At 46.4% G+C, this 24,856-nt stretch overlaps 1 protein-coding gene and 1 long non-coding RNA gene across 2 annotated transcripts in view; one reads left to right on the plus strand and one right to left on the minus strand.

The window, feature by feature from the left end:
- LOC135057873 (uncharacterized) overlaps positions 1-3,814 on the minus strand; it is a 185,152-nt gene extending 181,338 nt beyond the window's left edge. The window contains exon 1 of the long non-coding RNA XR_010244431.1: positions 3,725-3,814. This is a non-coding gene — a long non-coding RNA (uncharacterized LOC135057873). The remainder of the gene's footprint in view (positions 1-3,724) is intronic.
- Positions 3,815-5,024: 1,210 nt separating this feature from the next.
- LOC135057874 (ras-related protein Rap-1b-like) lies at positions 5,025-6,211 on the plus strand. The gene has a single exon (XM_063963600.1). The coding sequence runs from the start codon at positions 5,140-5,142 to the stop codon at positions 5,767-5,769; it is 630 nt and encodes a 209-aa protein (XP_063819670.1). The 5' UTR covers positions 5,025-5,139; the 3' UTR covers positions 5,770-6,211.
- The last annotated feature ends 18,645 nt before the right edge of the window (positions 6,212-24,856 follow it).

A 24,856-nucleotide genomic window follows, 5' to 3' on the forward strand; every position in this document is an offset into this window, starting at 1 on the left:
CAGCACCTTCAGTATGTCTTCCAGCGACTCGCCGAGTATGGCCTCAAGGTAAAGCCATCCAAGTGTCATTTGCTAAAAACAAGCGTACAATACCTGGGGCATATTGTGAGTGCTGCAGGTATTATTCCTGAACCTGAGAAAATTGCTGCCGTACAGAATTGGCGTATTCCAAGTACCATCAAGGAAGTACGGCAATTCCTTGGGTTTGTGGGATATTACAGAAGGTTTGTCGAGAAGTTCGCTCATGTGACAGCGCCTTTGCATGAACTACTCAGAGGAATGTCTAAAAATCAACGTGGAAAGAACATGAGAATAAACTGGACCCAGACTCAACAAGTCGCGTTTGAGAAATTGAAAGATCTGTTGACCCAGACCCCTATATTGGCATACCCTGATTATAGTCAGCCTTTCCATCTCTACACGGATGCCAGTAATCAAGGCCTTGGAGCGGTATTATCCCAAAATCAAGATGGAAAAGAACGAGTCATTGCGTACGCTAGTCGAAGCTTAAGGAAAACCGAGCGTAATGATGCCAATTATAGCGCTTTTAAATTAGAATTTTTGGCGCTAGTATGGGCAGTCACAGAAAAATTTAAAAATTACTTGGCTGCTACTCCCTTTATAGCCTTCACTGACAACAATCCGTTAGCTCATTTGTCAACGGCTAACCTGGGAGCATTAGAGCAGCGTTGGGCTTCTCGGTTGGCCAATTTTCAATTTGTCATCAAATATCGAAGCAGTAAAAGTAATTTAAATGCTGATGCCCTGTCGAGAGTACCAAGAGAAACAAACCATAGATGTGATGAGGAAGGATGGGAGGAAGTAGAAATGCCGGCTTTTCATGCCATGTTAACGTGCCAACCAGTTTTAGTTACCAGAGCTACCGGTATATCTAAGTCCGAAAATCAAGTGGCATTGGAGAATGGACCAGAGGAAAACTGGAGGCAAATACAACAAGAGAAGCCCTGTGCTGGAGCAATTGAAAACTCTCTTGTTCAGAGGAAAGACGATGACCAGAGAAGAGAGATTAAATGCTGAACCCGAACTTCTCAAGCTCTGGAGACAGAGGGAACATCTTAGAATCCGGAAAGGGCTCATCATCCGCAGCGGAGTCCACCCTAAAACGCACCATCCTATTACACAAATTGTGATACCGTCAGCGAAAAAGAATTCCTTACTATACGAGTACCATGACCAATCTGGACATTTTAGCACTCAGAAAGTAGAGGCGCACTTGAGGAAGCGATTCTTTTGGCCTAATATGAGACAAGACATTGAGGAGTGGTGCGTGAACTGTAAAAATTGTGTTATGCGGAAGCAAACTTCCTCTACTCAGAAGGCTCCCCTCCATCCTATCATTAGTCATCATCCATTAGAAATACTGACCATTGACCATGTAAAATTGGAAACCAGTCGAACTGGATACCAATACGCTATTACCATGATCGACCATTACACTAAATTCGCTGTAGCCCTACCGGTAAGGGATCTGTCAGCAAAAACGACAGCGGAACTATTGTGGAGAGCATTCGTACGGCCCTACGGATACCCAGAAAACATCTTGACGGATCAAGGTCCGGCGTTTGAATCCAAATTGTTTAAAGAACTGTGTGACTTATACGGATGTAAGAAGTTACGAACAACTGCATATCACCCTCAGGGTAATGGGTTGTGTGAGAGAATGAATCAAACTTTAATCAATATGTTGAGAGCTATCCCGTCCCCAGAACGGCAAGAGTGGCCTACCCTGCTACCGGAGCTTACATTCCTCTATAACAACGCCGAACATAGCTCTACTGGATATACTCCCTACTACTTGCTATTTGGACGAGAGGGAAGACTACCAGTAGATGTTAAGTTGGACCTGCCTCCAGCAGTCGTTCAAGAGGTGATTCCACAGAGTGATTGGGTGAAAGAACATAGGCGAAGATTGAAGGCTGCCCAAAACATTGTGGATCAAAGAATGGGGAATGTACGACAGCATCAAGCTGAATATTATAACGAGACAGCCCAGGCAGAGCCGCTGAAAGTGGGTGACATGGTATGGCGGAAGAAAAATCAGCGTATCAGTAAACTCGATAGTCACTGGGAAGCAGTGCCCTATTTGATTATCGAAATCCCACGCTCCAAGGTAGAGACGTACCGGATCTCTAAAGATAAAGGCCAGTCTTCCTTAGTAATCCATAGGAATCAGTTAAAGCGCTGTTCAAATGTGTCCCTGATAGAGGATGAGAAACAGAGAGACAAAGCGGAAATATCCGGTCCATTCACCGATGCCGAAATTAATGACCCTATGGGCATGTTGAATTGGTGTTGGCCAGTATTGTCGAGCATAGGAATGCCTGCTGCGGAGGGAGATACACCTGGATCAGAAGGAGTATTATCTGAAATTACAGAGGGAAAGGATTACATTGCTGCGGATTTTCCGTCCCCAGTAGAATTAAGAAGATCGAAAAGAAGCAACAAGGGAATTTTTCCTATTAGATACCAATGTTAATGGTTTACTGAGAAACTTGGGTACTCAGCAAGGCTGAAAAGATACATTAAGATTTTATGTGTTTAAGTTAAAATTTTCTTTCAAGTAATTGTTAAAGTAGTTACAGTAAATGTAAAGAAATGCATGAGGACATGCATAATTCAAGCAGGGATGTATGTAATACCCTGGTAAAACCCAAATGTAGCCCTTTGCTAAGTCCCCTGTACGAGCTATGAGTTGTGATAGGATAAAGTTATAACGTTAATAACTGTACCTTGTATAGATAGGGATAGAAATAACAGTCTTATAATTACATCTAGCCTCTCACAGAAGGATAGAGGCATATTTAATATTAGGACTTTCACAGAAAGAGACAGTTGTGGGCAAGCACCCCTCACAGAGGGAAGTTAGTACTGTCAGCCTGAACTTGGGCATACTAGACTGCTACACTGCCTAACAAGGAGGGGGGTTGCTGGCACGAGGCGAGGAGCGGAGGAATCAGCTCGTGCAAGGGAACTTGTGGCGGGACTTATCCGGGGCTCTGGAGGGGAAGTTATAAAGGAGAGGGAGAGAGAAAAACCGTTGGTCGTCTGAGGAGACGGAGCTCGAGTCCGGAGCTGCGCAGGGAGAGTAACGCGGCCGCTAAAGAAAGCACGGAGATCTGAGCAAGAACAGACGGGAGAGCTGAAGAAGTACCCTGGTGGTGGCTCCGGTGTTTTCTCCCGGTCGTGTCGCGGGATCCTGAAGTGCGGACGGTGGCAGTGGTCTGAGGAGGCTGGAGCTGTAAAGGGAAGAATCTCGGCTGAGTGACGCCCACCGGGAGGTGGCTGAGGCTGGCTAAACCAACCCGACCGGAGCTGGGCTGTGGCCGGATCAGTGAGTGACAAAAGCGGGGAGTAGAGGAGGTGGATCCGGTTTTCCCTTATAAGGTTAGAGGTGGGCCCGAATCGCCATTGCCACAGAGCGGCCCTGGACTGAAGGGAAAATAGCCGGTGTGATATTAACAACCATTGCATGGCCACAGGGCGGACTTATACTGAAGGGAAAATAGTTCAATGTCACAGTAGAGACTATTTAATTGCAGCTTCTCAATAGAGGGATTTCTTATAAGAAATACACCAGCTAACATTTGCCTTATTTACAAGTTTAATTCTTAGTGGCAGCCAGCACTAAAAGAGACAGTATTAACTTTAACAAGAGTTAATTAGAGGAGGCTACTGTTTTAGTTGGAGCTGGAAAAATATTTACCTCAGACACCGCATAGACATAATGCATCAGAGGGATCCCGACAGCTCACATTGTTAATTTGGAAAGATGAATTCAGATACATAAATTCCTTCAGGAAGCTGTAGCAATAAAAAGAGAAGAGAAATTGGTACTTCACGCTCAGGCACACTCGAATAATTCTAGCACATTACATCGTCATACAGTAAGACTAATTGCGATTAAATAGAGTCCGTCAGGCACAGCTAACTCAAGGATGCAGTACAACTAGCCAACAATTAACCCCATTGGTGATTAGACTGCTTTGAACCACATTGGGAGTCACCGAATCTGATTATATTGCAGTTAGCATCAGGAATTTCAACAAGTATTCTATTAGGAGTACGCCTACAGGAGACCAGGAGCTTTTCTGTAATACGCTTTCGATTAATTCCTCAAGGACTTCATGTGCACCAACGTTATGGCCACCAGTCACTGCACAGTGTAGACACTAGTGGGAGGTTATATGGATCAGGAAAGATTCTAGAACATATATAGTAATAATTTACTAGAGTAATTGTTAGATATAATATTGTTTATGTTACAGATATGAACAGTAACTGTATATTTTGATTGTATATGTGATAACCCTAATATTAAATCCAGGTTGCTACTTCGTATATTCCAAGGCGGAGACTTACTGGAATCGTCAGTGGCTGTGAAATAAAAACTGTCTTTATTGTTTGAGTGTATGAATATTTATCTATATACTATTATATGATAGTGGTTCTTTTTATGAATTTATGTTGGTAACATAATTAGCTAATATTTATTTTTCCTATGTGTTAACCATAATCTCAAAGAATAACGAGAAGGTATTACATATATATATATATATATATATATATATATATAATTAAATTCAGTCAATCCCTCACTCACTCTAAATATATAATAGAAATAGTGCAAGCTGCAATACATGTGGTATAGGAGCAGGTCTAATCGGCACAAAGTTTACAGATAATGTCTACATGTGTTCTAGAGACAAGTTACATTTTAACACAACTTCCTGCTCCAAGTATAATAAATAGAGGAAACAGAGCAAACAATAGATCTATAATGTTAAATAAACCGACCTGTACTACAAGTGCTAGCTGTTTACAGTATTCCAGTTTACAGCAAAAGCATTATAACAAACAGCATACAAATGTCAGTCGTGAAAAGGTTAACACAAGCATCTCAAACACAAACATTACAAGCGAAATACAGTGAGATGGTCCTCCCCCCTTACAATCCAGCTTCAGGCAGCTGTGTCTGATTGGATAAAGGCACATCTACCTCATGCAGAATATATGAATAAATAGAAAGAGGTACAGTGAATCTGTGCACACTGTTCTAAGACACAGGACATCAGGGTTTGTTTAACTGGCCTAAGAGTCTAATCACCGTGCATCGCAGACATGTCACTGTCTGACAAGGAGAAGACTCAGATCAGGCTGGTGTTCCTGGGAGCAGCAGGTGTGGGGAAAACATCGCTAATTCATCGATTTTTGCAGGATACCTTTGACCCCAAACACAGGAGGACAGTTGAAGAGTTACACAGCACAGAATATGAAACAACGGATGGGACACAAGTAAAAATTGAAATTTTAGATACAACTGGGAGTTATGAATTTCCAGCCATGAGGAAACTGAGTATGCAAAGTGGAGATGCTTTTGCTCTGGTATACTCTGTAGATAACCCAGACTCCTTTGAGATTGTGCGAAGATTGCGGGAAGAGATTCTTGATGTAAAGGAGGAAAAAAGCCCATCTATGGTGATAGTTGGCAACAAAAAAGACAATGGTGATACCCAGAAGGTTTTCTGGGATGATGTGACGACAACAGTTGGGATGGAATGGAACTGTCGCTTGTTGGAGACTTCAGCAAAGGAGAATCTTAATGTCACAGAGGTATTCAGGGAACTACTGAGAGATGTCAACCTACCGAGTCAACTAAGTCCCACTCTGAGGAAGAGGAGAGAGACTATTCCCAATGAGCAGAACTGCAAACCTCCAATGAATAAGACCAACAGCTGTAACATCTGTTGATACTTAACCTTCTCTAAGACTACAGCTGTCAAAGTTGAAAAAGAATGGAGATAGATGGACACCATTCCTATCTTGGAAAAGGATGCCCAGTATAGGTGATTTGTTCATGTCAAAAGAACTACAATTAAGTATTGATTGCTTTATATAGTGTGTGTTTGTGTATAAAGAGGGGGCATTTGGGTACAAAGTGCCATTTTTTGCTCACACTAAATCCAAAATGTGTTTACAAAGCTACTGGGTGAGATGTGAGATTCTTTGGGTGAGATGTGAGATTCTTGCTCATAAGTAGTGCTGATATCAATGGAATGTTATTCCATTACTTATTACTGATTAAATATCCCCAAATTTTTATTTGGTCACCTAAGGAAAGATTGTTATTCTTGTATAAATACAGCATTACATATTACTGTGTAACTATAGTGCTACAACTGTCACCAATGATTAAAGCACTTTTATAACATAAGTATTGTGTCTCTATATTTTCACAAAACTAGTGTTTTGTAATAGCCATAAAATATAACAAACCATGTACACACACTATCACAAATGCACAGCAATGCAATTGGTTTTTTTTTTTTTAATATAGGCTGCACTAATATATTTCCATTTTAAAATATTGTAGAAAGTCAGTATATTATCCATAACTTCCTTCCATACAAAGTTTCTCATATTTGTACTGAAAGCATCTGCAATGTAACTACAGTTTCACTGTCCAATAGATGGGACATACGAGGACATAGTGGTACTTTGGAAAGGGGTTCTCAGCAATTAGATGAGATATTAGGGTACACTAGCAAGTTAAAGATAGATGCATTTTTTGCTTAGTAAGTTGTTTCTGATAGCAGTGTGTTATATTTGCTGCATATTTAGCAGATTACAAAGGAGATTGCTACAAATCACTTGATAGTACTAATATAAGTATTGCTTTGTCACATATCTGCATAGGGAAGTGGTTCAAAGTAGTGCCATTGCTTGCATAGCCCAGCATTACTCTCCCAGATGCTTAGGAGTGCCTCCACTTTAAATGTAGTAAGGTGTCTCTAGTCATGCGATTTCCATACCAGCTATCTTGTCACCATGATTGTGCAGGTACTCACCCCCAGAGAATGATATCCTGGACATTGTCATTATATACACAGCAACTAGAAACATGTATACAAACAAATGCAGATTTTATGGATTACATTTAGATTTTGCATTAACCTGAAGAAATAAAAAAGCATTGTGGCAAGAATGTAGAATATGTTTAAATATTGGTAACTTCTGGCATTTTTCTATGTGTAAAGAAAGGTATGTTACTGTATATAGTGTATTCAAGATTATCCTGTGTACACTATATGTATAAAGATTTAAATGAACTAATCCAGAATATATACAATTACCCACATTGTGCAATGATAAACTACTTGCAGCACGGTGCGTGTAATGATGTACAGTAAGTGCAGTTGCGTAGTAAGCCATTACACTGTATAGAGGCATACCACACATAGTTTTGTGGGTGTATTTTTTTTTGTCTGCCTTGAACTAAAAAAATAACAAAAGGGTTATGGAAAGAATGTAAAAATACTGGTAGCTAAAAATAGCTGACATTTACATGAGAAAGGTGTGCCATGGTCTATCAACATATTTTATCTGTTATAGGGAATGGGTGTTACTACAGGTTTAATGTACTACTATAGAATATAAACAGTGCTTTTGACATAAGAACATCATCTGTTCCTTATATCCCTTTTTATGTTCAGCAGTTTGTACATCTAATAGTAAAGACTTAATTACAATGACTCTTCTCATACAGTATGTCATGCATATACAGATCTACATCTAATACCATGGCAAGCTCACAGAGCCTTTGATAAAAAGATCATCAGGATTAGATGTAAAATAACCATGATACCAAATCCTATCACAAAAATGTCAGTTACTAACGTGAGTATACTGCCATCTGCTGGCCATGACTTTACATTATGCAGTACTTTACACAAAACAGCTAAATAAATCACAAATACCCCTTTCACACATAAATATACAGGTATTGCCTGGGAATATAAACCCAGCTTCAACCCAGGTCTCAGCCTGAGATGCCCATTCACACTACACCAAAAACCCGGGAAATTCCTGGGCTGGATGCTGTCACATTGAATCCGGGTCTGAACTGGAATTTGGTGTGTCATTGAAAAGGGACGCTTTTTTGGCTCACAATAATGAGATAATTGAAAACTGAACCAAACAACCAATCAGATGCTTCCAACTCATGGCATAAAAACCTGGGTTGGATGCGTTCACACAACAGGCAACCGGGACGCTCTCCCAGGAAAAACCCTGGTACCAAGCAGGATTGTGGGCCCGAGACTCCGACCGGGCCGTTTCTGATCCCATATAGCAAAAACTTGGGTTGATGCAGGTTCACGGCAAAAAACCCAGGTTTTTGTCGTATGTGTGAAAGGCGTAATAGAGAAAGGAGTTTGAAGCCGTGATACAATTGCAACAATTGATACAATATACTCCATCCTCCCTCCCAAATAAAAAGACAACAAATATAGAGCAATGTCTTGCTCGAAAACTCAGGTGTTTCTTTCTTTCTTCGTCTTTGTTAGCAAGACTTCTTTTATCTAATATTAGAATTGAAAGTAACTTTGGTAATTGATCGGGATGCAGTCAATATACCGGCTGTTAGGATCCTGGCGTTCAGGAGACCGATGCTGGAATCCCAACAGACGGAATACCGACACACGCTGGGTATTCCCACGTCACCAACCGAGTGGGAATAGAACCTGTGGTAGGACTCACTGCCGGCAGACGGGATGCTGCTGTCCCTATAGGGACAGCTGGCATCCCATCTGCCAGGATATCATATGTATCCCAATTGATCATACATACATACTTTGCTGAATTAGTAAAATGATTAACTACTTCTCAGAACCATGAATGCTCAAATTTGAACATTTTAATCATAAAGGTTCATAATGCAAAGATCTGCTACATGTACTGTATATGCTCAATATATCAAGCAGGCTATTATTTAACTACATTGCTGTAAAAATTCAATAGAAAGATCACTTATGAAATTATATTTAAATTACAAATGTTATTTATTATCATTGCCTGTTCCGGAATTGTATGACTAGATCACACTCATGCTGAAATATAAATATTGTTAAATATCTCCTCATTATCTGTCGCCACTATATGGATTTTAATCATAGTTTTTATTTAGGGTAATGACATCCAATATAACGTTTCTCCTACACTACATGGCCAAAAGTATGTGGACATAATTAATGTTTGACCATTTCAGGTACACCCATTGTTAACAGGTGTATAATATAAAACACAGATAGAGCCATGGATAGTCAAACATTAGTAGAACCGCTTGTATTGGAGATTTCAGTGAGCTTCAACAGTACTGTTATGAGATGCCACCTTTCCAACACGTCAGGTCATTAAGCGTCTGCCCTGCTAGAGGCTACCCCCCCGGTCAGCTGCAAATGCTGTCATAGCCAGGTGAAAACATATAGGAGCAACAAGAACTCAGTTGTGAAATGGTCACATAAGCTCACACAACGGGACCACAAAGTGCTGAAGTGCTCTACTCTTCAGAGTTCAAAACCCCCTCTGGATGCAATGTCAGTGTAAGAGCTGACCGATAGTAGATTCCCAGATTGGGTTTCCATGGCAAGCAGCCACAGTAGTAACTCAGAGCAAGTTGAGATCAGGTTACCGGCGGTCGGGATCTCAGCAGTCAGCAGATCCCAGTAGCCAGACCGCCAGCAGGGGGGTGGGGGGAGGCGCGAAGCCCCTTGCAGGCTTGCTACTAGTGGCAATAGTCCCTGTTAGTCGGCATGCCGTCAGAATTTCCAGTGGTCGGGATCCCGGCGTCTGTACACTGACCAGTGGGATCCCGACCGCCGGTCACATGATTACATCCCCTCAGAATAGCATGCAAAACAGCAAATATTGGCTGGAGTGGTGTAAAGCTTACTTCCACTTAACTGTGGAGCACTGGAAACTTGTTCTCTTGGTCTCTGGACTTTTCACCATCTGGTAGATGCCATAAGAAATAATGTTCTGGGCCTCTTAGTTCCAGTGAAGAGAAAAATCTTAATGCTGCAGCAATAAAATTCTACAGAATTGTCTGCTTTCAACTTTGTTCTAACAGTTTGGAATACAGATAAAAAGACACACATGTACCCACACAAGTACTATCAATCAGATACTCTAAAACAGAAATAAACTTTTAGAGTAACCCCTACCAAATCATGTCATTGGCTGTATTTTTCAATCTTAAATACAAATTAGGGGGTGCTATCTTAGACAATGGGGGTCATTCCGACTCGATCGCACGCTGCAGTTCGCATCGGCTGCGTGACGTCACACGCAGCCGCTGCGACCCTGGGCAGCAACTAGTAACTCCCATCCAGCCGCAGGAGCTGCGCTGGTCGGGAGTTACTCTTCAAGTACAAAAGCATCACCGCTGTGCGATGGTTTTGTACTTGTGCGGGGGCGGACTGACATGTGGGGCGGACTAGCCCTGTGCTGGGCGTCCAACCGCATGTCTGGGAAAATGATCGTAGCTGTGCTTAATTTAGCACAGCTACGATCAACTCGGAATGACCCCCCTTATGTATTCACAAGAAGAGGAAAGAATTGTCATTTCTAGATGCACTTAAATTAAAATATAACCTTTTAGTTTATTATAAAATAATATTCAAATAGATAAAACAGTGAAATATAAAAGGTAAATAAAGTGTTATAAAGAGAGAGAAAATTAAGTGTTTTAAAATCAAACCAAGCTGCCTGGGGCTCAGTCAGTGACCTTATATTTAATGTTTTTGTGTGATATTTATGTTTGTTGTATGAGTCGACATAATGTGAAATATGCAGAATGTTAAAGATAGTAATCTGTAAAAGACAGTATGTGAGTCTCCTAAGCAATAAGATACTAACACACTGTCATTTGGAGATTGTTGGACCTCATTCACATGCTGGGGGCCGCCTATCGCAGGGCAAGGTCGCCCAGCATGCAGGTCACAACCCGCCCACTGCGATCACGCTGTAATTGAGATCGCACCACAATTACAGCGTGATTGCAGAAATTATGGAAGCCTCCTGCCAGTGCAGCTTGGCTGCGACATCAGGAGACCCGCCGCCATTTTTCAGCTTGGAGTGGATGCGTGTGAGGACACGCAGCAGCCTGAAAATGCCTCCGACGCTCCCCCGTTCACATCACCACGCCTCTGCAACGCGAACCTAGGCAAAGGCATTTGTATTTAATGCGGGCCACCCGCATTAACTGTGGGCAAATGCGCAGGATGGAACCTGCGCATGAGTACGCGGGTCCCGTCGCTGATCAGCCCCACTATCTTTATTATGTATTTAACTTTGTGTCGACTCATACAACAAACATAAATATTACACAAAAGGATATTAATTATAAGGTCTCTGCTTGAGCCATGGTTTGATTTTAAAACGCTTGAATTTCGTTCTTTATAACACTTTGTTTACCTTTTATATTTTACTGTTTTAATCTTTCTCTAACATCCATAAGGGATATTGGGGAATCTAGTACGATGGGGTATAGACAGGGTCCAAAGGAGCCAGTGCACTTTAATTTCTTCAACTGGGTGTGCTGGCTCCTCCCCTCTATGCCCCCTCCCACAGGCAGCTTAGAAAAAAGTGCTCTCAGGAGAGGATGCACATCTCGGAGCTCCAGAGTTTTCTTCAATTTCTTTGTTTCTGTTTGTTATTTTCGGTATGCTGTCTGGGCAACAGCATACCTGTACTGTGGGAGTTAGGGGGGGATGGTCACCGGCCTTACGAGGTGCAGACCCGCTTCCCCACTGCAGGACCACCGTCCTGAGGGGTTATTGTCTTGGCTGTCACAACCGCAGCACGGCGCACACCCCTAACGCTGCCTGAAGGTGACATCGGTGGTGAGTACAAACCGGGGGCCCTGCTGGGGGCTTCCCCGGTTCAAAGTGCGGCTGACCACGGGTGCGGCGTACGGGACCCTTCCGGGGGGGTCCCGCTAAGATCCCCCATGTGGAACTGGCACAAAAGGCTTGACTAGCACTTGTTGTGATGTTTTGAGCTAAAAAGGAGACTTTGCCAGTATAATAAATTAGTGTAACTCCGGCGCCATTGGAGGGGACGGAGCTACATCAGAGCGGGACCGGAGGCGTTTTGGCGCCTTCCTCTGCTTACTGCAGCCATATACAGCACACACAGCGCTCCCTGACTTCTCAGCCATGCTGGGAATCTGGTACAGGGTATAGCAAAGGGGGAGAGGCACTTGTGTACACTATCTGGATCCTATTTAGGACAAAAATTGTTACTGTTTACTGTATTATAGGGAGCTGACAGCCTCACTGGGGCTGTGCTGCTCAGGGTGTGCTGGTGTCCTCTCTCTCTCTGTGTGTCTCCTCTCACATACAGTAGGGCGGGCTTGCAATAACTATCTGTGTGTATGTTGTGCTTACTGTGAAATATGGGTAAACACAAGCTATGCAGTGTATGTCACACCAGATTCTCTCCATTATATACTGATTCTGTTTTATTTGAACAACGCAGTCAATCTTCACAAATCAGTGGAGGGGCTGGGGGAGAGAGTCCAGAGTGCCACTGGTTAGGGTCTCATAAGACTATGATGTCAGATATGTCATCCCAGCTCACTGCTAATGTGCGGAAGACTCAGCTACTACAAGCTGTTGCAGATTTTGCTGCTAGGACAGATGCACAGCCCCCCCCACATGCAAATCCACAGAAGCGTGGTTTACCTGCTCTACTCTCTGATACAGATGATGATATACAGGAGGATGGGGATGACCTGGATCCCGTTAGTGGGGATCCCGATTCTGCTCAGGGTGTTGAACCCCTAATTCTGGCTATAAGGGACGTGTTAAAGCTCCCTCTAGAGGATACTGTGTCACAGCAGTCGTTTTTCTTTGTACAAAACAAACCTAATATCACTTTCCCTGACTCTACAGAGTTAGATGACATATTCAAACAAGCCTGGAAAAATCCAGACAAAAAATTTGAGGTGTCCAAAAAGTTTTTGCACACTTTCCCATTTGCTCCTGAAGGTCGAAAATTTTGGGAGGAACCCCCTGGAGTGGATGTATCCGTCTCTCGCCTGTCTAAAAAGGTGGTGCTGCCTGCCCCGGGCTCCTTTACCCTGAAGGATCCTGGGGATAGGAAGATAGAGACTACCCAAAAGTCTATATACATGGCAGCCGGTATATCACAAAGGCCGGTCATTGCGGGTTGCTGCATGACATATGCCATTCATTCCTGGGCCACTCAAATTCAGGGGGGCCTCTTGGGGGATATGCCCTTAGTTACTATGGTAACCCTCCTAAAACACATTCAGGACAGTACACATGTCCTATGTGATTCTCTCAAGGAGATGGGGAACATTGCTGCTCAGACTTCTGCCATGGCAGTGTCGGTGCGCAGGGCCTTGTGGTTGTGTCAGTGGATAGCGGACGCGGAATCCAAATGTAGTGTGGAATCCCTCCCCTTTTCAGGGGAATGGCTCTTTGGGGTTGAATTGGATACCTGGATTTCCAAAGGTACAGCTGGGAAATCCACGTTTCTCCCCTCTGGGGCCCCGCCAGCGAGACGCTCCTATCCGGGACCGCCTGTCCAGTCCTTTTCGGTCTCACAGATTTCGATCTAAGGCCAGAGGTGCCTCCAATGCGACTAGAGGCACCAGAGGTAAGTCCAGAAAACCTGTCTGCACCAGCTCTCAGGAACAGTCCACCGGTTCTGCGTCCACTAAGGCCTCAGCTTGCCAGTGCCCACCCACCCCGAGGGGATCTCAAGGTGGGAGATAGACTGCGTCACTTCAGCCGCGTCTGGGAGACTTCCTGCCAGGATACCTGGGTCAGAGATCTTGTTTCTCAGGGCTACAAGCTGGAGTTTGACAGTAGTCCTCCCCAACTTACTAGCTTTGGAGGATATGCAAGTTACGTTGCAACAGGCCATCCGAAAGTTGGTCCAGTCCCACGTCATTGTTCCAGTACCAATACTGCAACGCGGCATGGGGTTTTACTCAAACCTGTTTGTGGTGCCAAAACCGGACGGTTCGGTCAGACCTATTTTAAATCTAAAATCCTTGAATCCTTATTTGAAGGTGTTCAGATTCAAGATGGAATCCCTACGAGCAGTGATTGCAGCCTGGAAGGACAGGAGTTTATGGTCTCTTTGGACATCAAGGACGCCTACCTCCATATTCCGATTTGGCCACCTCATCAGGCGTTCCTGCGGTTGGCTCTTCTGGACAATCACTTCCAATTCCGGGCACTGCCCTTCGGCCTGTCCACAGCTCCGAGGGTATTCACGAAGGTGATGGCGGAGATGATGGTCCAACTCCGGGTCCAGGGGTCAATGTTGTCCCTCATCTGGACGATCTTCTGATAAAAGCACGATCCAATGAGCTTTTGTTGCTTCATATTGAGCGCACTATCCATCTTCTGTCAGACCATGGGTGGAACCTCAACTTACAGAAGTCCCACCTGGAGCCAACTCAGAGGCTCCTGTTTCTGGGGATGTTGCTGGATACTGTGGCCCAAAAGGTGTTTCTACCAGAGGACAAGGCGACTACACTTCAGAAGATGGTCCGCATGGTGCGCAGACCTACTTGAGTGTCCATTCATCTTTGCATACGATTGTTGGGAAAGATGGTTGCCTCATACGAGGCGATCCAGTATGGGAGGTTCCATGCCAGAACTTGTCAGTTGGATCTCCTAAGCAAGTGGTCCGGATCACATCTACAGATGCACTGGATGATTCAGCTGTCACTTCAGGCCAAGATTTCCTTCCTGTGGTGGCTACAGTCCTCCAATCTCCTAGAAGGCTGGAGTTTCGGGATTCAGGATTGGACTCTCCTCATGACGGATGCAAGTCTATGGGGATGGGGAGCTGTCACCCAAGGGGCGCAGTTCCAGGGCAGGTGGTCAGCCCACGATGCCCTCCTTCCGATCAATATTCTCGAACTTCAGGCGATCTACAATGCTCTGCTTCAGGCCTCTACTCAAGGATCACGTGATCCAGGTACAGTCGGACAATGCCACGGCAGTGGCGTATATCAATCGTCAAGGAGGGACAAAAAGCAGAGCCTGCATGCGAGAGGTGTCAAAGATACTCCTCTGGGCGGAAAGAAATGCAAGAGCAATGTCAGCAATCTTCATTCCGGGTGTGGACAACTGGGAGGCGGACTTCTTGAGTCGTCACGATCTCCACTCGGGAGAGTGGGGGCTCCACCATCTGGTGTTCCAGCAGATCACCAACCGGTGGGGTTGCCTTGGCCGTACCGGCTGGTCTACCTGTTTCCTCCAATTACACTGCTCCCAAGGGTGCTAAAGCAAATCAGGAATCAAGGTGTCCAAGCAATGCTGATTGCCCCGGATTGGCCCCGGAGGGCATGGTACGTGAATCTTCTGGACATGCCCGTCGAAGACCCATGGCCTCTACCACTAAGAAGAGATCTTCTTCAACAAGGACTGTTCATCTACCCGGATTTACGGCAAATTCGTTTGACGGCATGGAGGTTGAGTGGAACATCCTAGCTCACAAGGGCCTTTCCAAGAAGGTTATTGCTACCATGGTTCAGCCCAGGAAACCTGTGACGTCAAAACACTATCATCATATCTGGAGAAGATATGTCTCTTGGTGCGAGGAACGCACGTATCCGCCTGCAGAGTTTCACTTGGGACATTTCTTACGTTTCCTACAGGCTGGTGTGGATAAGGGCTTACGTCTGGGTTCCATTAAGGTCCAGATTTAAGCCCTCTCCATTTTCTTCCAGAAGAAATTGGCAGTGTTGCCGGAAGTTCAGACCTTCTTGCACAGGGTACTACACATACAACCACCTTTTGTGCCGCCTATGGCACCCTGGGATTTGGATGTAGTGTTGGAATTTGTACAGTCCTCCTGGTTAGAACCTCTGATGACGGTAGAAGACAAGTACCTAACGTGGAAGACGGTAATGTTACTAACCCTGGCTTCTGCTCGATGTGTCTCAAAATTTGGGGCCTTATCGTGTAAAAGTCCATACTTGGTCTTTTACGAGTACAGAGCGGAGCTCCGGACTAGACAGCAATTCCTGCCGAAGGTTGTCTCCGCGTTTCACCTGAATCAACCTGTTGTGGTTCTGTCCAGTTCTGACGCTTCTGCTCCTCCGGAGGCATTGGATGCTGTGTGTGCCTTGAAGATCTATGTCAAGCGCACAGCTCGGGTCAAAAAAATGGATTCCTTGTTTGTGCTCTATGATGCGCAGAAAACGGGTTGCCCTGCTTCAAAGCAGTCCATTGCTCGTTGGATTAGGCTTACTATCCAACAGGCCTATGTGTCGGCAGGCTTATCTGTTCCTAAGTCTCTGAAGGCACACTCTACAAGATCAGTGGGCTCTTCCTGGGCGGCTGCCCGTGGAGTCTCGGCCTTGCAACTATGCTGAGCTGCTACCTGGTCGGGGAAGAACACCTTTGTGAAGTTCTACAGATTTGATACCCTGGCAAAAGAGGATACCCAGTTTGGGCAGGCGAGCTGCAGCAGTCTCCGCATGTTCCCGCCCATTCTGGAAGCTTTGGGATGTCCCCATCGTACTAGTTTTCCCCAATATCTCTTATGGAGGCTAGAGAAAATAGGATTTTAGTTACCTAAGGGTAAATCCTTTTCTCGTAGTCCATAAGGGATATTGGACGCCCGCCTCAGTGCGTTGACTTTTCTACAAGTTCTTGTTCTATAGTTACCTGTTCAGCTGTTACTGTTACCAGCCATTGTTGGTTGTTTTACGTTTGTGCTGTGCTGGTTTGTAAATCTCACCACCCTTTGTTATCATGTTCCTTCTCTCATATATGTCCTTTCTCCTTTGGGCACTTTGTGGGCATCATAGCAAATAATGTAAGCCTCTTTCCCCTCTTGCCACCCTCTCTCTTACTAGGTACACATAGCACCTGTTACCCCTCTTGTCACCCCCTCTTACTGGGCACACTTAGCACCTGTTCCCTTGATTGCCACCCCCCTCTTGCTGAGCACACCTACCATCTCTTACCCCCCCCCCCATCCCGCCAGGAAACCTACACCAGCGCCCACCTTTATGGGCGCTGAGTAGATAGATAACTAGGCCAGGTTAGCATCTAGTTTCCCTTTGTGGAGGACCTTTCCCATAGGCCCCTGGGTCCATGCCACAAACTATTTGAAATAGTAACCTGTGGCGAGCAAAGCAGAGCGGAACGAGACACCGAGCCTGCGATGGTCCGGTCAAATGGTGCATACAAAAAACAAAATAACCTCATACGAACAAAGAATGGAGAAAACATTTAGGTGCTGTAAGGGCGGAAGTTATATACTGCCCTCTCATGCTGTCACTTCCAGGTCCTGATCACGAAGGGGACATAGACATAACCCTAGCTATTACTCCTTTGGGGCGGGATGTACTAAGCTTAGAAAAGTGATAATTTCACTGTGATAAAGTACCAGCCAATCAGCTCCTAACTACCATGTCACAGGCTGGGTTTGAAAAATGACAGTTAGGAGGTGATTGGCTGGTACTTTATCACAGCGAAATTATCACTTTTCTAAGCTTAGTACATCCAAGCGGCATATAATGAGTAAATCTGACTCATAATGCCGACAGCTGCCCCTTTATAGCGGAGGACCTTGGCGTAATTCCACCTCGGTGCTAGTTCCGTCACTGTTCAGAGATTTACATAAATCCTATACAGGTTAAGTATCCCTTAACCAAAATGCGTGGAACCAGAAGTATATTGGATATGGGATTTTTCCGTATTTTGGAATAATTGCATACCATAATGAGATATCATGGCGATGGGACACAAGTCTAAGCAAAGAATGCATTTATGTATCATATACACCTTATACACACAGCCTGAAGGTCATTTAATACAATATTTTTAATAACTTTGTGTATTAAACAAAGTTTGTGTACATTGAGCCATCAGAAAACAAAGGTTTCACTATCTCAGTCTCACTCAATAAATTCCGTATTTTGGAATATTCCGTATTTCAGAATATTTGGATATGGGATACAGAGACGTAACTACGTGTGTGCCAGGTGTGCCTGGCACACACCGCAGTCGCCCTGAGGGCGCAACGGCCAGCATTCCACGTCTTCAGCTTGTAATGAGTCAAATTGACTCATTACAAGCCGCCTGTGCTGTGTGCGCCGGAGGAGAAGAGCAGCGTCAGGAGAGGACCCGGAGGAGGAGGAGGGAGGGGGACTGGAGCCGCAGCATCGCTATATAATTGGTAGCGCTGCCGCTGCAGCTGTCCCTCTCCTTCCGCATTGGCTGGCCGGCGCTGCTGTGAATGCTGGGATGCGCTTCCCTCATCCCAGCATTAACAGCGGCGGCGCGGTCAGCCAATGCGGGAGGAGAGGGACAGCTGCAGCGGCGCCACCACCAATTACATTGCGCTGCTGCGGCTCCCGAGTCCCCTTCCCTCCTCCTCCTTCTCCCATGCTCGGGATCTGCCAGCACAGAGGAGCCTGACTGCCTGAGACAGCAGGGAGAGATGGTAAGTATCTGTCTGTCTATCTGTCTATCTATCTATCTATCTCTCTATTCTGTCTGCCTTACTGTGTAAAAAGGGGGACGCTGTCTGCCGTAATGTGTAAAAAGGGGACGCTGTCCGCCATACTGTGTAAAAAGGGGACACTGTCGGCCGTAATGTGTAAAAAGGGGAACGCTGACGGCCGTAATGTGTAATAAGGGGACGCTGTCTGCCGTAATGTGTAAAAAGGGGGGTGCTGTCTGCCGTAATGTGTAAAAGGGACGCTGTCTGCCGTACTGTGTAAAAAGGGGATGCTGTCGGCCGTAATGTGTAAAAAGGGGAACGCTGACGGCTGTAATGTGTAATAAGGGGACGCTGTCTGCCATAATGTGTAAAAAGGGCACGCTGTCTGCCGTAATGTGTAAAAAGGGGGGTGCTGTCTGCCGTAATGTGTAAAAAGGGGACGCTGTCTGCTGTACTGTGTAAAAAGGGGGACGCTGTCTGCTGTAATGTGTAAAAAGAGGGATGCTGTCTGCGGTAATGTGTGAAAATAAGAATTTACTCACCGGTAATTCTATTTCTCGTAGTCCGTAGTGGATGCTGGGAACTCCGTAAGGACCATGGGGAATAGACGGGCTCCGCAGTACTATCTGGTGTGCACTGGCTCCTCCCTCTATGCCCCTCCTCCAGACCTCAGTTAGGGAAACTGTGCCCGGAAGAGCTGACATTACAAGGAAAGGAATTTTGGAATCCAGGGTAAGACTCAGACCAGCCACACCAATCACACCGTACAACTTGTGATAACCTTACCCAGTTAACAGTATGAACAACAACTGAGCCTAACTCAACGGATGGCTCATAACAATAACCCTTATTTAAGCAATAACTATATACACGTATTGCAGAAAGTCCACACTTGGGACGGGCGCCCAGCATCCACTACGGACTACGAGAAATAGAATTACCGGTGAGTAAATTCTTATTTTCTCTGACGTCCTAGTGGATGCTGGGAACTCCGTAAGGACCATGGGGATTATACCAAAGCTCCCAAACGGGCGGGAGAGTGCGGATGACTCTGCAGCACCGAATGAGCAAACACAAGGTCCTCCTCAGCCAGGGTATCAAACTTGTAGAACTTTGCAAAGGTGTTTGAACCCGACCAAGTAGCCGCTCGGCAAAGCTGTAAAGCCGAGACCCCTCGGGCAGCCGCCCAAGAAGAGCCCACCTTCCTTGTGGAATGGGCTTTTACTGATTTTGGATGCGGCAATCCAGCCGCAGAATGAGCCAGCTGAATCGTGCTACAGATCCAGCGAGCAATAGTTTGCTTTGAAGCAGGAGCACCCAGCTTGTTGGGTGCATGCAGGATAAACAGCGAGTCAGTCTTCCTGACTCCAGCCGTTCTGGAAACATATATTTTCAAAGCCCTGACTACGTCCAGCAACTTGGAGTCCTCCAAGTCCCGAGTAGCCGCAGGCACCACAATAGGTTGGTTCAAATGAAACGATGATACCACCTTTGGGAGAAATTGGGGACGAGTCCTCAATTCTGCCCTGTCCATATGGAAGATCATATATGGGCTTTTACATGACAAAGCCGCCAATTCCGACACACGCCTAGCCGATGCTAAGGCCAACAGCATGACCACTTTCCACGTGAGATATTTTAGTTCCACGGTCTTAAGTGGCTCAAACCAGTGGGATTTCAGGAAATCCAACACAACGTTAAGATCCCAGGGTGCCACTGGTGGCACAAAAGGGGGCTGAATATGCAGCACTCCCTTAACAAACGTCTGAACCTCAGGCAGTGAAGCCAGTTCTTTTTGAAAGAAAATGGATAGGGCCGAAATCTAGACCTTTATGGACCCTAATTTTAGGCCCATAGTCACCCCTGACTGTAGGAAGTGAAGGAATCGACTCAGCTGGAATTCCTCTGTAGGGGCCGTCCTGGCCTCACACCAAGCAACATATTTTCACCATATACGGTGATAATGCTTTGCTGTCACGTCCTTCCTAGCCTTTATCAGCGTAGGAATAACTTCATCCGGAATGCCTTTTTCCGCTAGGATCCGGCGTTCAACCGCCATGCCGTCAAACGCAGCCGCGGTAAGTCTTGGAACAGACAGGGCCCTTGTTGCAGCAGGTCCTGTCTGAGAGGCAGAGGCCATGGGTCCTCTGTGCGCATTTCTTGCAGTTCCGGGTACCAAGTCCTTCTTGGCCAATCCGGAACAATGAGTATTGTTCTTATTCCTCTCTTTCTTACTATTCTCAGTACCTTGGGTATGAGAGGAAGAGGAGGAAACACATATACCGACTGGTACACCCACGGTGTCACTAGGGCGTCCACAGCTATCGCCTGAGGGTCCCGTGACCTGGCGCAATATCTTTTTATTGAGGCGGGACGCCATCATGTCCACCTGTGGCAGTTCCCATCGCTTTGCAATCTGTGTGAAGACTTCTTGATGAAGTCCCCACTCTCCTGGGTGGAGGTAGTGTCTGCTGAGGAAGTCTGCTTCCCAGTTGTCCACTCCCGGAATGAACACTGCTGACAGTGCTTGCACGTGATTCTCCGCCCACCGAAGAATCTTTGTGGCTTCCGCCATTGCCATCCTGCTTCTTGTGCCGCCCTGGCGGTTTACATGGGCGACCGCCGTGATGTTGTCTGACTGAATCAGCACTGGCCGGTTTCGAAGCAGGGGCTCTGCTTGACTCAGGGCGTTGTAAATGGCCCTTAGTTCCAATATATTTATGTGTAGAGAAGTCTCCAGACTTGACCACAGCCCTTGGAAGTTTCTTCCCTGAGTGACTGCCCCCCATCCTCGGAGGCTTGCATCCGTGGACACCAGGACCCAGTCCTGTATGCCGAACCTGCGGCCCTCGAGAAGGTGAGCACTCTGCAGCCACCACAGAAGAGACACCCTGGCCCTTGGGGACAGGGTGATCAGCCGATGCATCTGGAGATGCGATCCGGACTACTTGTCCAACAGATCCCACTGAAAGATCCTTGCATGGAACCTGCCGAAGGGAATGGCTTCGTATGAAGCCACCATCTTTCCCAGGACTCGCGTGCAGTGATGCACCGATACCTGTTTTGGTTTCAGGAGGTCCCTGACCAGAGATGCTAATTCCTGGACCTTCTCCACCGGGAGAAACACCTTCTTCTGTTCTGTGTCCAGAATCATGCCCAGGAAAAGCAGACGCGTCGTAGGAATCAGCTGCGACTTTGGAACATTCAGAATCCAGCCGTGCTGTTGCAACACTTCCTGAGAGAGTGCTACGCTGATCAACAACTGCTCTCTGGACCTCGCCTTTATGAGGAGATCGTCCAAGTACGGGATAACCATAACTCCATTCTTCCGAAGGAGTATCATCATTTCGGCCATTACCTTGGTAAATATCCTCGGTGCCGTGGACAGGCCAAACGGCAATGTCTGGAACTGGTAATGACAGTCCTGTACCACAAACCTGAGGTACTCCTGGTGAAGTGGGTAAATGGGGACATGCAAGTAAGCATCCTTGATGTCCAGCGACACCATAAAATCCCCCTCTTCCAGGCATGCAATAACCGCTCTGAGCGATTCCGTTTTGAACTTGAATTTCTTTATATAACTGTTCAAGGATTTTAAATTCAGAATGGGTCTCACCGAACCGTCCGGTTTCGGTACCACAAACATTGTGGAATAGTAACCCCTTCCCTGTTGAAGGAGGGGGACCCTGATAATCACTTGCTGGAGGTACAGCTTGTGAATTGCCGCCAGTACTACCTCCCTTTCCATGGGGGAAGCTGGCAAGGCTGATTTGAGGTAACGGCGGGGGGGAGTCGCTTCGAATTCCAGCTTGTATCCCTGAGATACAATTTGTACAGCCCAGAGATCCACCTGTGAGCGAACCTACTGGTTGCTGAAGTTTCGGAGACGCGCCCCCACCGCACCTGGCTCCGCCTGTGGAGCCCCAACGTCATGCGGTGGACTTAGTGGAAGCAGGGGAGGACTTTTGTTCCTGGGAACTGACTGCATGGTGCAGCTTCTTACCTCTACCCCTGCCTCTGGCAAGAAAGGATGCGCCCCTGACCCTCTTGCCTTTCTGAGAACGAAAGGACTGCATTTGATAATACGGTGCTTTCTTAGGCTGTGAGGAAACCTGAGGCAAGAAAGTCGACTTTCCAGCTGTCGCTGTGGACACGAGGTCCGATAGACCGTCCCCAAACAATTCCTCACCATTATAAGGCAAAACCTCCATGTGTTTTTTAGAATCAGCATCTCCTGTCCATTGCCGAGTCCATAAGACCCTCCTGGCAGAAATGGACATAGCATTAATTCTAGAGCCCAGCAGGCAAATGTCCCTCTGAGCATCCCGCATATATAAGACGACGTCTTTTATATGGCCCAGGGTTAGCAAAACAGTATCCCTGTCGAGGGAATCTATGTCGTCTGACAGAGTATCTGTCCATGCTGCTACAGCACTACACATCCAGGCTGAAGCAATAGCAGGTCTCAGTAGAGTACCAGAGTGTGTATACACTGACTTCAGGATAGCTTCCTGCTTTCTATCCGCAGGCTCCTTTAGGGCGGCCGTATCCTGAGACGGCAGGGCCACCTTTTTAGATAAGCGTGTCAGCGCCTTGTCCACCCTAGGGGATGTTTCCCAACGTAACCTGTCCGTTGGCGGGAAAGGGTACGCCATCAGTAACCTCTTAGAAATCACTAGTTTCTTATCAGGGGAACTCCACGCTTCTTCACATAATTCATTTAATTCATCAGATGGGGGAAAAGTCACTGGCTGCTTTTTCTCCCCAAACATATAAACCCTCTTGGTATTAACAGGGTTAATCTCTGAAATGTGTAATACATCTTTCATTGCAATAATCATGTATCGGATGGCCTTGGTCATTTTAGACTGTAAATGTGCCTCATCATCGTCGACACTTGAGTCGGACTCCGTGTCGACATCTGTGTCAACCATCTGAGATAGAGGGCGTTTATGAGCCCCTGACGGTTTCTGAGTCGCCTGGGCAGGCGCGGGCTGAGACCCCGGCTGTCCCAAGGCTGCAGTGTCATCAAACCTTTTATGTAAGGAGCTTACATTGTCGTTTAAGACCTTCCACATATCCATCCAATCAGGTGTCGGCCCCGACGGGGGCGACACCACACTTATCTGCCCTTGCTCCGCCTCCACGTAACCCTCCTTATCAAACATGTCGACACAGCCGTACCGACACACCGCACACACACAGGGAATGCTCAGACTGAGGACAGGACCCCACAAAGTCCTTTGGGGAGACAGAGAGAGAGTATGCCAGCACACACCACAGCGCTATATAACACAGGGATTTTCACTTATAATAAGTGATTACCCAATAGCTGCCTTATATGTTTTATTTGCGCCTAAATTTATGTGCCCCCCCTCTCTTTTTTACCCTTCTTGTACCTGGATACTGCAGGGGAGAGCATGGGGAGCTGCTTCCAGCGGAGCTGTGAAGAGAAAATGGCGCTGGTGTGCTGAGGAAGAAGGCCCCGCCCCCTCAGTGGCGGGCTTCTGTCCCGCTTTCTGTGTAAAAAAATGGCGTTTTCTTTTAACATATATACAGTGCCAGACTGTATATATGTATTTTTATTGCCAAAAGGTACTTCAATTGCTGCCCAGGGCGCCCCCCCCCCCAGCGCCCTGCACCCTACAGTGACCGGAGTGTGTAAGTGTGCTGGGAGCAATGGCGCACAGCTGCGGTGCTGTGCGCTACCTTAAATGAAGACAGGAGTCTTCTGCCGCCGATTTCGTCGTCTTCCAGCTTCTGTTCTTCTGGCTCTGCGAGGGGGACGGCGGCGCGGCTCCGGGAACGGACGATCGAGGACAGGTGCCTGTGTTCGAACCCTCTGGAGCTAATGGTGTCCAGTAGCCTAAGAAGCACAAGCTAGCTGCAAGCAGGTAGGTTTGCTTCTCTCCCCTTAGTCCCACGTAGCAGTGAGTCTGTTGCCAGGAGAAGCTCACTGAAAATAAAAAAACTAATAAATACTTTCTTTACTAGTAAGCTCAGGAGAGCCCAATAGGAGCACCCAGCTCTGGCCGGGCACAGATTCTAACTGAGGTCTGGAGGAGGGGCACAGAGGGAGGAGCCAGTGCACACCAGATAGTACCTAATCTTTTCTTTAGAGTGCCCAGTCTCCTGCGGAGCCCGTCTATTCCCCATGGTCCTTACGGAGTTCCCAGCATCCACTAGGATGTCAGAGAAAAGGGGGACGCTGTCTGCAGTTATGTGTAAAAAAGGGGACGCTGTCTGCCGTAATGTGTAAAAAGGGGGACGCTGTCTGCCGTACTGTGTAAAAAGGAGACACTGTCTGCCGTAATGTGTAAAAAGGGGGACGCTGTCTGCCATAATGTGTAAAAAGGGGACGCTGTCTGCCGTCCTGTGTAAAAAGGAGACGCTGTCTGCCGTAATGTGTAAAAAGGGGGACGCAGTCTGTCATAACGTGTAAAAAGGGGGACTGGCTGCCGTAATGTGTAAAAAGGGGGACTGGCTGCCGTAATGTGTAAAAAGGGAGACCGTCTGCCGTAATGTGTAAAAGGGTCTCTACCTGTAGTGGTGC

Source organism: Pseudophryne corroboree, chromosome 3, assembly GCF_028390025.1.
Source record: "Pseudophryne corroboree isolate aPseCor3 chromosome 3, aPseCor3.hap2, whole genome shotgun sequence".
In the NCBI taxonomy this organism is placed as follows: domain Eukaryota; kingdom Metazoa; phylum Chordata; class Amphibia; order Anura; family Myobatrachidae; genus Pseudophryne; species Pseudophryne corroboree.

Bases quoted from the DNA above. Each gene is read 5' to 3' on its own strand.
- LOC135057874 (XM_063963600.1), top strand. From the start codon at position 5,140: ATGTCACTGTCTGACAAGGAGAAGACTCAGATCAGGCTGGTGTTCCTG.